Source organism: Apodemus sylvaticus, chromosome 13, assembly GCF_947179515.1.
Source record: "Apodemus sylvaticus chromosome 13, mApoSyl1.1, whole genome shotgun sequence".
NCBI classification, from domain to species: domain Eukaryota; kingdom Metazoa; phylum Chordata; class Mammalia; order Rodentia; family Muridae; genus Apodemus; species Apodemus sylvaticus.
The window spans coordinates 70,745,979-70,761,787 of record NC_067484.1 but is presented as its reverse complement, the minus strand read 5'-3'; the positions used below and the strand labels follow the sequence as shown (position 1 = coordinate 70,761,787).

Below are 15,809 nucleotides of genomic sequence, written 5' to 3'. Positions count from 1 at the left end.
ATGTTGAGATAAACCATGCTGGAAGTCTTGGTCACTGCTTGGAAACTCTTTTTGTGTAAAGATGCTATATTGCCTGGGTCTCAGTATTTCCCCTGGTTTGATCTATTATTAATTTTTAGGTAGCAACTTCATACTATTTTGTATGGGGTAGAGGGAGTAGGATTTTGTCAATCCTCCACAACGTGCCCCCTACCCCCTGTGTTTGTGTGTGTGTGTGTGTGTGAGTGTGTGTGCGTGTGTGAGTGCACGCGCCTGCCTGCCTGCCTGTGTTTTGAAGGAAACACGATTCTTTTCTAAAACGACCATGTGCATCATACTATATATGCACATTATACATTATACAACCTAATTATTTCCCTGGTGCTGCTTCTGCTGCTGCTGCTTGGGGTCCCCTCTCAGATCCATGACCTTTTCCCTGTTCTCAGTTGATCCTGATTTTAGAAAAATCTTTTTTGTTCTCTCACTAGCAAACATGATTGATAAAACAAAGAAATACTGGTTACAGTAAGTAGTATCAGCATTTTATTATCTTTTTTTAAAAAAAGATTTATTTATTTGTTTACTTATTTATTTAATGTATATGAGTATGCCATAGCTGTACTGATGGTTGTGAGCTATCATATGGTTGCTGGGAATTTGAATTCAGGACCTCTGCTCACTCCAACTTAAAGACTTATTTACTGTTATATCTAAGCACACTGTAATTGTCTTCAGACACACCAGAAGAGGGTGTCAGATCCCATTACAGATGGTTGTGAGCCACCATGTGATTACTGGAATTTGAACTCAGGACCTCTGGAAGAGCAGTCAGTGCTCTTAAACGCTGAGCCATCTCTCCAGCCCTACACTGAACTTGTATACTTCTGGATCTCTTTTACCTTCTTTTTGTCCTGTTAAATTATCATCTATAATTCTTAGTATTCTTTTTTTAAAACTCATATTACAACCCATAGAAGTAAGATGAATACAGAAAGGTGACAATATTCTCATGTAAGAGGCGATAAGAGCAGAATATGAAAATACATAAATGGGATATAGTATACAACAGCCAAATATCAACCCCACTTGTTCATCTGCTTGCTGGCTTGTGTACTGACATCACATCCATATCTGAATGTTTCCAGAGCACTTGGAAGGATAATGGTGAGCTAATTTTTTGTTAATTCTTTGTTGTTTCTCTCCAGTGATTAGTAGCATATTACACAAAGAGGAACATTTGTCTTATGAGAACAGATTTTTAATATATTTCCTATTAGTAGTTTAACACAGAGATGTCTACTAGTATTTCCAGTGATACTGCTGGCTGCACATAGGACCTTTATTCCTTTTCTTTCAACTGATCACTTTGTTTTTGCTTAGTTCTTATTACTTGGTCAAATTCCAACCCCTGACCTGAGATGCTAATTTAGTCATTTCTATGTGTCAAATGTGTGGGTTTTTTTTCTTTTTTCCTGTTCAGTACAATTACATTAAGCTTAGCATAGAAAGTCTAAAACATTTACAAACCATTCTCATTTGAGCTGCATAATATTATTAACATAGCCGGGCACGCCTTTAATCCTAGCACTTGGGAGGCAGAGGCAGGTGGATTTCTGAGTTCGAGGCCACCATGGTCTACAGAGTGAGTTCTAGGACAGCCAGGTCTACACAGAGAAACCCTGTCTTGGAATGCCCCCCCCCCAAAATTATTAACATAATACAACATACTTTAAAACGTTTGAAAATTTTTATTTCATGTGAATGGGTGTTTGCCTACATATACCTCTGTACCATTTGTATGCTTGGTGCCCTTGTAAACCAGGAACTGTTGTAGAACTGGAATTACAGACAGTTATAAGCCACTAGGTGGGTTCTGGGATTTGAACTAGGGTCCTCTGGAAGAGAGGCTAGTGCTCTTATCTATTGGACCATCACTCCAAACCCACATTTTACTTTTAAGATGCATTGTTTTAGAGTTTGGGAAATGGCACAAGGACCTGGATCTGTTTGAGTCCCAGAATTCATGAAAAGAGCCAGAAGTGATAGTGCACTTTCATTATCTCAGACCTGAGCAGATGGAAGCAGAAGGGTCCCAGTGGCTTGCTTTACTAACTCTAGCCAGTTTATATAAATCAGTGATGACTCCGTGGCTCAGAGCACTTGTCTAGCACCCACATTACAGTTGACAACCATTAGTAACTTCAGTTCTAGATAATCTGATGTCCCCACTTCTGGCCTTTGAGAGCACCAGACACACATGTTGCACACAGTGTGCATTCAGACAAAACACTTATACACATAAAATAAAAATAAGTAAAATCTTTAAAAAACAAATCTTAAAAGCAAACAAACCCAGGTGGCTGGCTCTTCAAGATTGACACCTGAGACCGACCCCTGGTCCCATGTGTATGTGCTCCTCCTCACCCCGCCTCCGCTCTCCTCCCCTCCCCCCAATGTGTGTGGGTTTTGGGCGTTGTTTTGTTTTGTTTGCTTTGAGAGTGTTTCACTGTGTAGCTAGAAGTGGTCTACTCACCAAGATCTGCCTGCTTCTGTCCTGAGATTAAAGGCATATGCTGTTATAACTTATTCTAATTTTTTACATTTAAGAAATAAGACTTGCTTGCCATTTAGTATCAAGAGCCATCTTTTGCTTCTTTACATTTTCTTTTTTCTTAAATTTTGAATGTGTAGCAGATGTGTGTCTATTTGCACATGTGCATATGAAAGCAAGAGGTCAGCCTCAGGAGTTAGTCACCATGCTTTTGGAGACAAAATTTCTCATGGGGACCTGAGCTTACCAATTAGGCTAGGCTGGCTGGTCATAAAGAACCAAATCTTCCTCTCTGTGCCCCTTCATTTCTAGAATTACCAGGGTGCCACTGCTGTGCTAGAGTGTTTGTTTCTGAGGAGTGTGTGGCAAGCACTGTATATATTCAGCTATTTCTTCAGCTTTGTTCTGATAGCTCATCAACATAAGATGTAACTTATTCTTGTTTGTGCACTAGAAGAACTGGTATTGGTAATGGACTTGTCATATGTTGAACTTAGAATTGAGATGATGTTTACTGGGGATGGGATCTCACTATGAATTCCAAACTTGCTAAACCCTCCCTTGCTCCCCAAGTGTCTTTTGTCCCTCGTAGTTTCAATATCAGCCAGATGATGAGCCTAGGTGGTACAGGATTGTATTTTAGATGAAGTCACATATAAACACTCCTATTGTATGTTTTCCAACTTTGAATTAAAAATTGTTTTGTTTGTGCTTGCCAAGAGGGGCTGGAGAGATGGCTCAGTGGTGGGCAGCAGTGGCTACTCTTCTACAGGACCTGGGTTTAGTTCCTAACATCCACATAGAGGCTCAGAATCCAGTTCCAGGAGACCCAACCCCCTCTTCTGATGTCTATGGGCAGCAGCACACGCAGGATGCACAGATATGTTCAAACACTCTACACATAGAAATAAAATAATGCAAAAACTTAATGCCCATTTTACTATTTTTTTCTTTTATTCAGCATTGTTTTAACACTAAATATTTATAGACTGTCATTTAGTTCCTTGTAAAGTACTCACATTAGCATCTGCTTCTTCAGGCTGGACGTAAAGAAAGAAGTGACGCACTGAACTCTGCAATAGATAAAATGACCAAGAAGACCAGGGACTTGCGCAGACAGGTAAGCTTTAAAATAGGGGAATGGGGGCTAATTGTATTTCCTAAGTTCTCAGCTTTAGTTTTGATTAAAAATTAATAAATACAGGCTTATATTTTTAATTAAGGGAAAGGGTAAATCTTCATAGAAAAGTGACTGTTCTATTACTAATAAGCTTATTAATGTCTAAAAAAAAAATCTCAGAGGGATGTAGACTATTGCGTCCCCTCTGGGGTGGACTGAATGAATTAGCTCCAGTGTGAAAGGATGTATAGGCAGGAAAATCAATTTAAGACGACTTGGGGATCTGTGGAAGTAACCTCAAAGGCTCTTGTTGTATCCGTCCACTAGATTCCAGTTCCTTATGGGTCTGCCCATTCTGTTACATGTTGTCGGTTTGTTTCCACTGGAACGTGCAGTAATGATGGAGATACTGAATCTCCCATGTTAGTAAATTTAAAAACCTGTTCCTTTAATGATATATAATTTTATCAGCATTTTGAATTAAATTTTGCTGAAGTTTTTAAAGGAAATTAGAGTTGACTAAATATGTACTTTAATACATAACATATTAAGATTTAAGTTGCCAGGCAGTGATGGCACATGCCTTTAATCCCAGCACTTGGGAGGCAGAGGCAGGTGGATTTCTGAGTTTGAGGCCAGCCTGGTCTACAGAGTGAGTTCCAGTATAGCCAGGACTACACAGAGAAACCCTGTCTCAGGATGGGAAAAAAAAGATGGTGAGAATAGACAGTTTTCAGAAACTAATAGAGACGCTTATTGCTCATAGCTGATATAACTTTGGTCAATCAAGTGTCAACAGTGATTGGAAAGATAAAATCTAAAGTTTATAGTGTCGTAGCGCTTACAGATAAACTAGAAACTGCTCCTTTTTTCATTGAATTTTAACTAATTAGGCTAATTACATGTATTCCAAAGCTATGTGCCAACTCAATTGAGAATGGTATTGTAACCCTGTTTAATTTTGTAAGATCCAAGGAAAGAAAAAGGTAGTGTCTTGAAAACTGAAATTCTGCTGCTCAAGTGCTGTCTGCAGTGCAAAGCATGGTCTCTGCAGCCCTGGTTGAAGGCTATTTCACGGGAGCGCTCACACTGGGTGCTTGGCTGTCTAGGGTCTACCTGTCTTTCACAGGCTTCCACTAGATATATTATATCACAGTTTAACTTCTTAGTAGAAATAAAATCAATTGTATACAATTTCATTATTAGCTTCGCAAAGCTGTCATGGACCATGTGTCAGATTCTTTCCTGGAGACCAATGTCCCTCTGCTAGTCCTGATTGAAGCTGCAAAGAATGGAAATGAGAAGGAAGTTAAGGAGTATGCCCAAGTTTTTCGAGAGCATGCCAACAAACTGATTGAGGTAAGTGCATTAGTGGTCTGTCTTGTTAACACAGGTAACTTGATGAGTCTTCAGTTTTAATCGCATGATTGAATAGGCTGTAGGTCTTCAAGGGCTCACCAATGCACAGCATTTAAAAACAGTCTTTTGTTATCACTGGGGCTCCAGCATAACTACTGTTCTGTCAGTTTATGTTGATTACATGGATAGCTTTTGTCTTAGAAACTCAACACCATCACTTACTGGTAGTATAGCAAAAGCTAGACCATGATATTATAGCAAGACTGCCATAATGTACCAGGTGGACAGCTACAAACTGGTCATTTTCTGATAAGCACTGCCTAGAATTACATCTCAGCAAGTTACCTAATTCGTGCCAGTTCTTATGTTCTACCTGTAAAATGAGGTGACTAATGAGACCCACGTTCTGAGGACCAAAAGAATGAGAGATGTTGTAGGTGTTCACCTCATGGTTAAGGCAGACTCGGCCCAGTACCGTTCTAAGAATAAACAAGCCCAACATTATACACGAATTTACACAAGAAAGCTGTGTGTAAATGGTCTGCTTGTAAAATAATAATTAGAAAAGATGAATTAACACCTAATTTCCAGATATGTTAGGTTTCTTCTTCATTTGTTAAATGAATTTACATTGTTTCATTAACTATTAGTATGTTTTAGAAACAAGGCTCATACACACAAAACATAACCTTAGTACAGAAACATAATAATTGACAAATGGTTCATAAACCTATTAGTAAGAGGTCAGTGTGTAAAAGCAGAAACTGACTAGAAATGTAAAATGTGACTTATAGTAACACAGACCAAGTTAATACTAAAATTATTTCAAGGCAAATATCAGTAATCACATTAAACACCTTACTAATTTTATACCTCATTTTGTTTGAATATTGATTGAAATGTTTTTCTGATCAGAATTATGCACAGAATGAGTTGGTCAGCCTGTTATTCAAGAAAATGATTCTGACGTTTGGAACTAAAATTGGAGAGTTTCATTTGTATCTCCATTAAGCATAATCTGGTTCACAATAGTCACATAACAGTATGAGATGTCATTTCCAAGTGGACAGAAATTGTGTTCAGGAAACCAGTCCCTTATAAGTAGCCTACTTACTAAAAAGTTCCTTTGAGTGATAGGCATCAAGGCCTGGTATAGTAACAGCTGAAGAGAGGGCAGTTTTTATCTGTACGTACTGTCATAGGAGAGCCAGTTGGGTCATCCTCGACCTCCCTAACCAGCACCTACTGTATACACTGCGTACCCTATATAATCCTTCTTAAGTGAACTCAGGCTTGAAGAGCTTCCTCCAACTTGCATACCTCTACTGCAAGCCTCCAGTACTGAAGTTCCGTGAGCTCAGTGGCTTGACACCACTGAGAAACAATGACTGCACACAGTGGTGCATGCCTTTAATCCTTGCTCTTAGGAGGCAGAGTAAGTAGAGCTCTCTGAGTTCAAGACCAGCCTGTTTTCCATAATGAGTTCCAGGACACCCACCAGTACATAGTAAGATGCTGTCTTGAAAGAAAACCAGACAGACAGACAGAATTTAAGTCAATCACTGATTAACTGGACTTGAGAGTCATAGAAAACTTTGTTCCAGATTTACACATTTCATTTTATTCTGAACATAGTCCTTGGAGATTAGGATGTGATATTCCCATCACAGCTCAATTCTAACCCTTTTCTTACCTCTTTCCCCTCTGCATGCCCTCTGCACTCGTCACCTTCTCCTCCATCTTACCTGTATATTAAAGGATACAGACTTTTCATCTCTTGAGGCATAACCCCAAGCTATGCAGGGCCATTCTGCAAAGTTATGATTATATTTATGATAACTGAGACAGTGAGATATGTAATTACTATGTCCATGAAAAGGAAATTAATTTCTAAGTATTTCAGACGCCTCAGAAATTCCTGACTCAAGGAAGAAATTTTTCTTTCATGACAAGACTTCTCCTCCCTGTACAACCCTTGAATTATAGTGGCACACCTTGAACTAATCAGAGACTTTGTTTTAGCAAAGATAAAATGCTTCACTGTGTTTTGTTAGTCCCCTGACTTCATTTCTTTTCATTAGTTGCCTTCTAGCTGAAGTAAATGTCTACAGGCCAGCTTTGATATGAGGGCCTATTTTCCCTTGGTGCTTCAGCAGAATTAAGAACAGTACATAAAATATATGCATGACTGGTGGGACATGAGTATAAATGGAAAGGAGAGGGTCAGATTCTACAACCACTAAAAATATTTGCAGGTGTGTTTGGAAGGAGTGATCTTTCTGAAACTCTGCAGCAGAGTTCTGATACTATATGTGAGGAATAGCGTAGACCTACAAGATAAGGTCATAGGCTCCAACCAGATCCACATTTTCAAATGCCACCAAGATACTACCACTCAGACCAACTTGCTTCAAGTCCTAGGCATTTTCATAACCTGTCTCAGGCTTGACAATGTACTACAGTGACATGCCTAAAATGTTTTATTTGAAAGGCAAGACTTTTAGTTAGGACCAGCTAAATTAAGAGACACACGGGAGTCAGGGGAGGGAGGGAGGGAGGGAGGGAGGGAGGGGAGGGAGGGAGAGAGAGAAAGAGAGAGAGAGAGAGAGAGAGAGAGAGAGAGAGAGAGAGAGAGAGAGAGAGACGAGAGAGAACGAGAGAGAACGAGAGAGAACGAGAGAGAACAAGTGTTATAGTTTTTATAAGTTCATTTGTAAGAACTGGGGATGAGCCGGGCCGTGGTGGCGCACGCCTGTAATCCCAGCACTCTGAGGGCAGAGGCAGGCAGATTTCTGAGTTCAAGGCCAGCCTGGTCTACGGAGTGAGTTCAAGGCCAGCCAGGGCTACACAGAGAAACCCTGTCTCCAAAAAAACAAACCCTAAACTCACCACCTCCCCCCAAAAAGAACTGGGGGTGAGATTTTGAAGCACAAAAAAAGAAAACAATGTATTAGAGAGATTCAAACCTGATCATCTCCAGTATTTTCTTTTGGTTGTTAAGTATATAAAATTGATACCAAAGTTAATTGTTTGCTAAGGCAAATGAAACCATGATGTGCCGAAGCGTAACTTGGTAACCCCATTTTTGTGATTGTCATTGCATATGCTCAGGTGCACACAGCGCACTGTTTTTAACGATTGGTTATTAGATGTCTGTTTAATCAGTCCTGCCATAAACTAAGTTGCTTTCTTAGGGACTGCTGTTTAGTTCTTTGATGCTGTCAAACTGAATTCTAAGGCCCACAAGATCTGACCAGTAAACTCCCACCATTTTCTTTGTGTTTATTTCTATGATGGATTCCATAGTGTAGCCATTATCATATTGGTTTTCTGCAGCAGCTCCTAATGGCTGTCTGGCTTGCGTGTTGATTCCCGTCTAGCTTCTTCCCTTTGAAGCAAGTCAGTGTGATCTTCTTAAGTCAGCTCATGCCATTCCTTTGCTTCATAATTTTTCTCACCTACCCTTGCAATAGCTTCAAGGGACAGATGCGATACAGTCTAAAAGTGAGGTTCACCGTATTATGAAGTATCCTGCCTGCATTTCCTGCTGCCTTTAGTTCCGTGTCTCCGTGCTACTGGCCCCTGCCATATTTCTCTCTCCTTTTCCAAGCCCAAACATTACTTCCACAGAAAGGCCTCCCTTGATTCCCTCAGCTCTCCTACCACCCTCTAGTAGTTATATTTATCATTTTTATGTTCTTCACATCCCTCCTTACTATCTAAAATTAGTGATTTGCTTAATAATTTTATTTATTTAGCCCTAGTTACCGTAACTGTTAACGTAGAATGTTCCTTTGAACATAGGCATGAAATGATTCCTAGTACATAGTAGGCTCTCAGCAGTTATTAGACTAGTGACCATCCTCATTCTCAGAGTTCAGTAAATATTATGCAGATGCTCATTCTTCAGATTCAGCCAGCATCCAAATCTACCTCAGTTGTGCATAGGCAGTCGGCAAACACGGAGCGTTGTGTTGTGTATTATTTTAAGTAATCTTTATATAGAAGTATTGTGCACATTTATTTGTATGTGTGTATTTGTTTGTGCACACAGGATTTATAGGTCTTCCAGGTTGTCTGGCTCATCAGTAGACCTTGAGTCTGGTTCTTAGGATGATGCAACAAACACTGATCATCTCTCCAGCCTGATAAGATCTTTTGGGATGTGAAGTTGAGAAAAATATGGAGATTTAAAAAAATAAAAAGAAGTTTAAATGACAGATTTGAGCAGTATTTCATTTTACTTAGCTAGACTCTTTCAAAAATCTAAACAACTTTTTTATACATTGCAAGGGAAAGAAAATTTAGAAAGATTAAATCAGGAAACATTTGTGAACTTCCTAAACTCGGAGTGGTGGCTCACACCTTTAATCCCAGTATTTGGGATACAGGGAGAGGCAGGAAGATCTCACAGAGTTCAACGCTACTCTGGTCTACAGAGTGAGTTCCCGGACAGTCAGAGCTACATAGTCAGACCCTGTCTAAAGTAAAACCAAACAAACAAACGAAAACCAGAGGTGTAGTAATCAATAAATAATAGATCCTCACCCTTGTGGCTATTATCTTCTAATAGAGGATGGGAGAAAGATAAAAGTAAATACAGATTTTATGAGGTATAGGTATAGTTCATATATAAGGTAGGGTTCATATAATGAAATGGGCTGAAGGAATATTTGAAAAATTTTTATCCATTTTATTAGTGTTAGAAATGGATACAAAACTATTGAGTAGTTTGGAAAAAATTATGTATTGAAAGAATACATAACTAACAACTTTGGAACAAAGCAGATGTACTAAATTGGTTTTTAAGAGTGTGTGTGTGTGTGTGTGTGTGTGTGTTGCTTTAATATAAATAATTTCTCTTTATAGCATATAAAGGATATAAAGTAGAATACAAAAGTTCTTTAGTGTGAGAGTGCCCTGTAAAGTTGTCCAAGTAATATCATTCCTGATATGATGGCTCCATTCACTCAAAGGTGGAAGGCCCTACATGCCTACAGTGGATGGTTATGTATGAACTACAAGATCGAGGATGTGTACAGTGTTGGTGACTGTGATTCTGATGCCTATTGGATCCCATTCAAGTGCTTCATGTAAAATAGTAGTGAAGAGTTTCCTGTGAGGTCTCCACTGTTCTTTCTGAGGGTCTGCCCAGGCTTTAGGACTGACTCTTGCATTGTACTTGCCATTAGTAGAACTTGTTGACCCCCCTGCAGGACAGCCTGCTTTTTTTTTTTTTTTTTAAATAAAATAGTTGTCAGATATCCTCAAGGTCATTGATAGGGAGGAGGAGCAGAGGGCTTGAGTGGCTGGCTGGGTGCTGTGTGTTTTCTCTCACCTGCTTATAAACAGGCAGTGCTTTGGGACAAAAGCACCTTTTGTACCTTATTTGTTCTCTCATATCAGATTCATGATATTTTTATGTTAGTCTTTAATTGAAAGTATACTAAGGTAGAAATGTGTGCTGTCAGAAACCTTTCTGCCACTGATGTAATGTGTCCTTCCCGATGGTCTCCTTACCTCCATGTCCCTGCTTCCTGTGTGTATCCTAAGAGCCAAAGAACAATCTGTCTTCTTGTTCACTTATCCAGGTCTCTTCAGACTTACAGCTCATAAGAGTAACGCAGGGAAGATGCCATGTGTCTGTCACGCAGTGTCCCTCCTCTCTCCGGCCTCAGGCAGTGCAGACATGGCCTTAGGAAGGGGTTGCTGCACTCTGGTTGCATCTCATTTGCTGCCTTGGGAATTAAGAATTACAAAGTGGATGAAGCCCTTTAACTGTTGGGCTCTCTCCCAGTTTTCTCATTATCTGAAACTTCATGGGGTATGACTTTATTAGTTTGAAATGTGTATTTTGACTGCAAATCGAATGATCTGTATTTGATTTTTGTTGTGAATTTGTATGTAGTAACATGTAGCAAAGTAGCCTTGAAGGCTCTGTGAAGAACATTTGAATTAAACACTGATCTTAGGACTGGCTGTGTATTTTCTCAGTGGGTCCACGTGACTTGGCAGGCTGAACCTCTAGCAAATAACAGTTAACAAAGGTCTGAGGGTCTTGTGCATGAGACTAAGGAGTCTTCTTTGTTCCCAGACCAGTCTTTCTCCTCTCCCAACTTAGCACTCCCTCAAGTCAACAAAGCCAGCCCGCCCTCCCTCCCTCCTACCACATGGGCCTTTGAGCTCAGACAGCAGTTCAGAGGCAGTGAGTGCCTCTGCCCACAGAGCCATCTTACTACTCCAGAAACTCTTCTCTTCAGAGGCCTCAGCAGCATCTTTTCTCTTGGATCCTGGTAGGAAGGATTAAGGAAAACTCTACGAAACCTTGGCTGTGTTAGATTACAGTACAGATCACAGGCCTGCCAGGCAAGCTTGTACCTGCCCTTAATCCCAGTACTGGGAGGCAGAGTTGGGCAGACCTCTTTTTAATAAGACTCAAAGAACTGGAGGAGCTTCCATTTTTTTTCACTGGGAAATGGGACTGATATCCCACGTTTAGTGAGGCACCATTTCTAGGTTTACTTGTAAGATTAGGCAGCTAGGTAGATTTAGAAATAGGGAACTTTAAAAATAATTTATCATTTAAATAAATTCACTATTATAAATCCTGTTCTCTATTTGTTACTAGTGATGTTTATTTATACCTTGCTTCTTCCTAAAATTAGATTATCATGGTTTAATTTGAACAGAAATACATATAATAATGTTATATGTGGATAGCTAGGACCAAGTAAACAATGGCTGTCAGTGTAAGCTTGAGTCTTATATGGACTTTGGGTTACTGAAGTATTGGGGTGGACGTGCTAAACAACCTCGCAGGCAACTTTTCCTCAACTGGGGAATGAGCCCCTCCTAAGGGTTTTCTTCAGAAACAATTCTTCCGTGAGATTTACATATGACATATGACGTATTGAGTGATTGATTTTTCAACACTTTAAAAATAATAAGCGTAGACGATTATTATTCTTTAATGGCAAGGTCATTTGCTACCACCTTTTATGTGAAAGAACTGAGAGCATTCATCACTACCACTGATAGGCGGTTGATCTGTGCCACGAGGTTTTCCTTTGTCTGTCTGTCTCTCACACCCCCCCCCCACTCCCACCTCCAGCCTGTTTGTGTCAGCCACTCACTCCCATTCTCAGTTCTTAACTGTTTTGGTTGAGCTCTCTCTTTCTCTCTTGTTTTGCTGCCACATACTTGCTGTTTTAGTAGAACCTGCCTCAGGTTTGCTGTAGGGGCGGGGGAGTGGTGGTAAATGCTCCCGTGCATCTTGCTTGTTTTCATTCAAATGTCAGATTCTCTTGCGACCTCCCAGATACATCTGGACATACTAGGGATTAAACCCCAGACCTTAACACTAAGTGAACACACTATTACAGAATTGCTGCCCACCTCTGAACACACTCTGTTTTACTTTGTAAAGGTTTAAAAGCTAGGGTTTGACTAATTTGCCCAATTTCCAGCTTACCTTCCTGCCGAGATGGGATTGAAATCTGCATCTTCAGGCACACTTGAGACTATGTTTTTATTGTGTAGCCTAGGCTGGCCTAGGAATAATTTCTTCCTACTTTAGCTCCCCCTGCTGCTGGGGTCACAAGATATGCATTACTGTGCCTGTCAAGCTAAAGACTTCACACTGATTTTATTTAATCTCGCATGCCCAGTGCCTGTGGAAGCCAGAGGAGGATGTCACAGCCTCTAGAACTAGAGATGCATTGCAAGCTCATGTGGGTGCTGGGACTCAAGCTGAGACCTTGAAGAACAGCCTGCTGAGTTCAGCTGTTTTCCCCACAGACTAATTTTTTTTTTAAAGTTGTATTCACTGCTGTCCCAAATCTAAAGGTCCAGGTTTTCCTCAGTAAGAGGTGTGAAGGTTTTCCTTCCCTGTATTCCCTTTCAAGGAAGCTAGGTCTGGCACTAATACAAGGCTGGCCTCTCAGAGAGCTGCAGTCTAGGTTTTGCATTTGCACATTTGTCGTGAGACATGAGTAGTCTTTCTGGGTGTGTTGAATTGAAGCTTATCCATCTCTGGAGGACAGTTGGTGACATCACCTCCTCCTCCCAGGCCTAAAACAAGCATGTCCTCATCGAGAGCATTGTTGCTCTAACAGTATATCAGGAACATTTTAGAATAATGTTTTAAACAAAGAAGAAGTCTTCTGTAGCCTTTTTATAAGATTTCTATCAAGGCAACAATGACTTAAAGAATTTAACCATTTTACTGTACCCTTACCACCCTGTGTCTTGACTATAATCAAGAATACATTATTCTTTACTTCTTGGTTTTGAAAGTATTGTAAGTTTTAAGATTCACAAACTTGAGATAATATAAATTGAAATAAATTGAAATAAAATTGTTAGATGGTAGAAAGCAAAATCCCAGTGTCTGACTGTCTTTCCTGCTCACTGAAAGCAGCTTAGAGAGGCAGTGGGTCGGCCGTGCTGCTCTCTGGCCTCACAGGGGGCTTTGTGGTGATAGCAAGTTTTTTATTCATTTTCCAGAATACCCCCTTCCTCTTTTTGAGATAGGGTCTTATGGTATAGCTAGTCCTAAAGAGCAGCATTTTTAGGACAGCTAGAACACTAGCAAGCTACACTATGATACAACCTGTAGAAAATCATTTCTGCTTGTCCGCTGTGGCATAGCGACCTGGGAGGAAGGTAGGGTTACATTAAAAGTAAACCCTGCCGGACAAGGAAGTCCAACCAGTGACCAGGTGGAAGGCTCTCATTGCTTCCCTGGTCATCATTTCCTTCACTGTTGAGGAGGGTGGCATCGGTCCCATCTGGCTTGTTTTGTTTGAGGCACAATCTCACTCTGTAGCCCTCGAAGTACTGGAGCTCTCTGTAGACCAGGCTGGCCTGAATTCACAGACCTCACTGCTTCCCAAGTACTGGGATAAAAGCACATGCCACCACGCCTGGCTCATTTGGTCCACTTCACTGTGACCTTTATCATGTTTAAAAATCGTGATTTACCTGTGTTCAAATAAACTTAACTTGAATTTATATGACAAGGAGAACAGCAATTTGGAGTTTCGTTTTTCTCCCCTCAAGAACTACAAATTTTACTATTTGTGGATACTGACAGTTCCTTCCTTGGTGTTCCTTGGCTTTTCTTATAATTGCCTCATTGTGACTGTTCGGGCAGATAAGAGCTCACTCAAAGCCTGTGAGCCACCTCTTCTGATACCAGCCTACAATGTAACATTGTGAGGTCCCTGCAGTCTGAGAGCGAGGCTCCTCAGTGCTTGTAGCTTCTCTCTTCTGGGAAGGCCAGAGTAAGACACAGTTACTGCCCTGTTTGCCAGTCAAAAGAGAAAAATGCTCATAGGCATTTTTATGTTCTTCCTTCTCACAGGTTGCCAACTTGGCCTGTTCAATCTCCAATAATGAAGAAGGCGTAAAGCTCGTTCGCATGTCTGCCAGCCAGTTAGAGGCGCTCTGTCCTCAGGTAAGGTCAGGCCAGCAGGCCTGCGGTGTCTCCACTAAGGGGGATCTTAGTAGAGTGGATGGAAATTTATTTTGTTAAGTTTGCTTTTCCTCCCTCTCTTCCTCCCTCCTTTCTTTCCTCCCTCCCTCCTTTCTTCCCTCCCTCCTTCCTTCCCTCCCTCCTTTCTTCCTTCCCTCCCTCCCTCCCTCCCTCCCTCCCTCCCTTTAAAAAGGGTGTTTTAAATAGAAATCCTGATACAAATAAACCATAGATTGGAAAAATTTAATCATTTAATCTTTTTTTTTAATCATATGCTACTGCCTCTTTGCCTTTAATTTAAAATGCATAGAAGAGGGTCATCAAGATGGCTCAGTTCTGCCAAGACTGATGACCTTGGACCTACTTGGTGGTTAGGAGAGAACAGACTTCAAGTTCCTCTGTTCTCCACGCATGCATTGTTGTGTGCATGTGTTATGTGTGTGGAATACAGGTGTCTGACCAGCCTATGCAGTTGTGACACTTTTGTCACAAAGTAGCTAGTTGGCTGGTGAGATGGCTCAGTGGTTAAGAGCACTGACTGTTTTTCTGAAGGTCCTGAGCTCAAATCCCAGCAACCACATAGTGGTTTACAACCATCCATATGATGAGATCTGATGCCCTTTTCTGGTGTGTCTGAAGACAGCTACAGTGTACGTACGTATAATAAACAAACAAAGTAGCTAGTCTACTTTGCTGCCTGTCTTATACAGATAGTAGTAACCTGATTGAACCAGCTACTGAAGTGAAGGCTAAGAGTTTCTGTTTAATCGTGACACTTGGGAAGGTGGGTAATTGGGCTGGACTGAGTGTATGGGATGCTAGAAAGACTGTAAGTGCATAAAATAACTAATGCTTTCTTCTTTCCTTTTTCCCTACTTTATTGGTGTGTGCTTACACATGTTGCATGTACTTATGGTGTGAGGATAGAGACAGCTTGTGAGAATTGTGTCTCTTCTACCACTACATGGGTCACAGGGACTGAACTCAGGTTATCAGGCTTTTCAGCAAGCAGCCATTATCTGCTGAGCCCTCTTACCGGCCCCAGCAAGTGTTTTTGAATATTCAGTGTATTTGCCTCCTGTGAGATAGATATTCTCCCTGCCACTCAGATCTCTAAACAATCTTAAGTCACGTTTTTCCACTTTTCCAGGTGGAGAATGCTTACAGCACAGTCTAAGAATTAGGCTAACCTCTCTCTGCATGTCCTGCCAACCTGGCAGTAGACATAGACCGGGGGTGGGGTGGGGGAGGGTGGGGGGGTCAAGCAGAGGAACTGTGATAATGGACCAAAGGTCTCAGGGATGGGGTTTCTATGTAAAGACTGC

At 40.8% G+C, this 15,809-nt stretch overlaps 1 protein-coding gene across 1 annotated transcript in view; it reads left to right on the top strand.

Moving 5' to 3' along the window:
• Positions 1 to 15,809, top strand: part of Ctnna1 (catenin alpha 1) — a 126,519-nt gene that overhangs the window by 94,569 nt on the left and 16,141 nt on the right. The window contains exons 8-10 of the mRNA XM_052155317.1: positions 3,570 to 3,650; positions 4,857 to 5,009; positions 14,374 to 14,466. Coding sequence (XP_052011277.1) covers positions 3,570 to 3,650; positions 4,857 to 5,009; positions 14,374 to 14,466 — 327 coding nt within the window. The remainder of the gene's footprint in view (positions 1 to 3,569; positions 3,651 to 4,856; positions 5,010 to 14,373; positions 14,467 to 15,809) is intronic.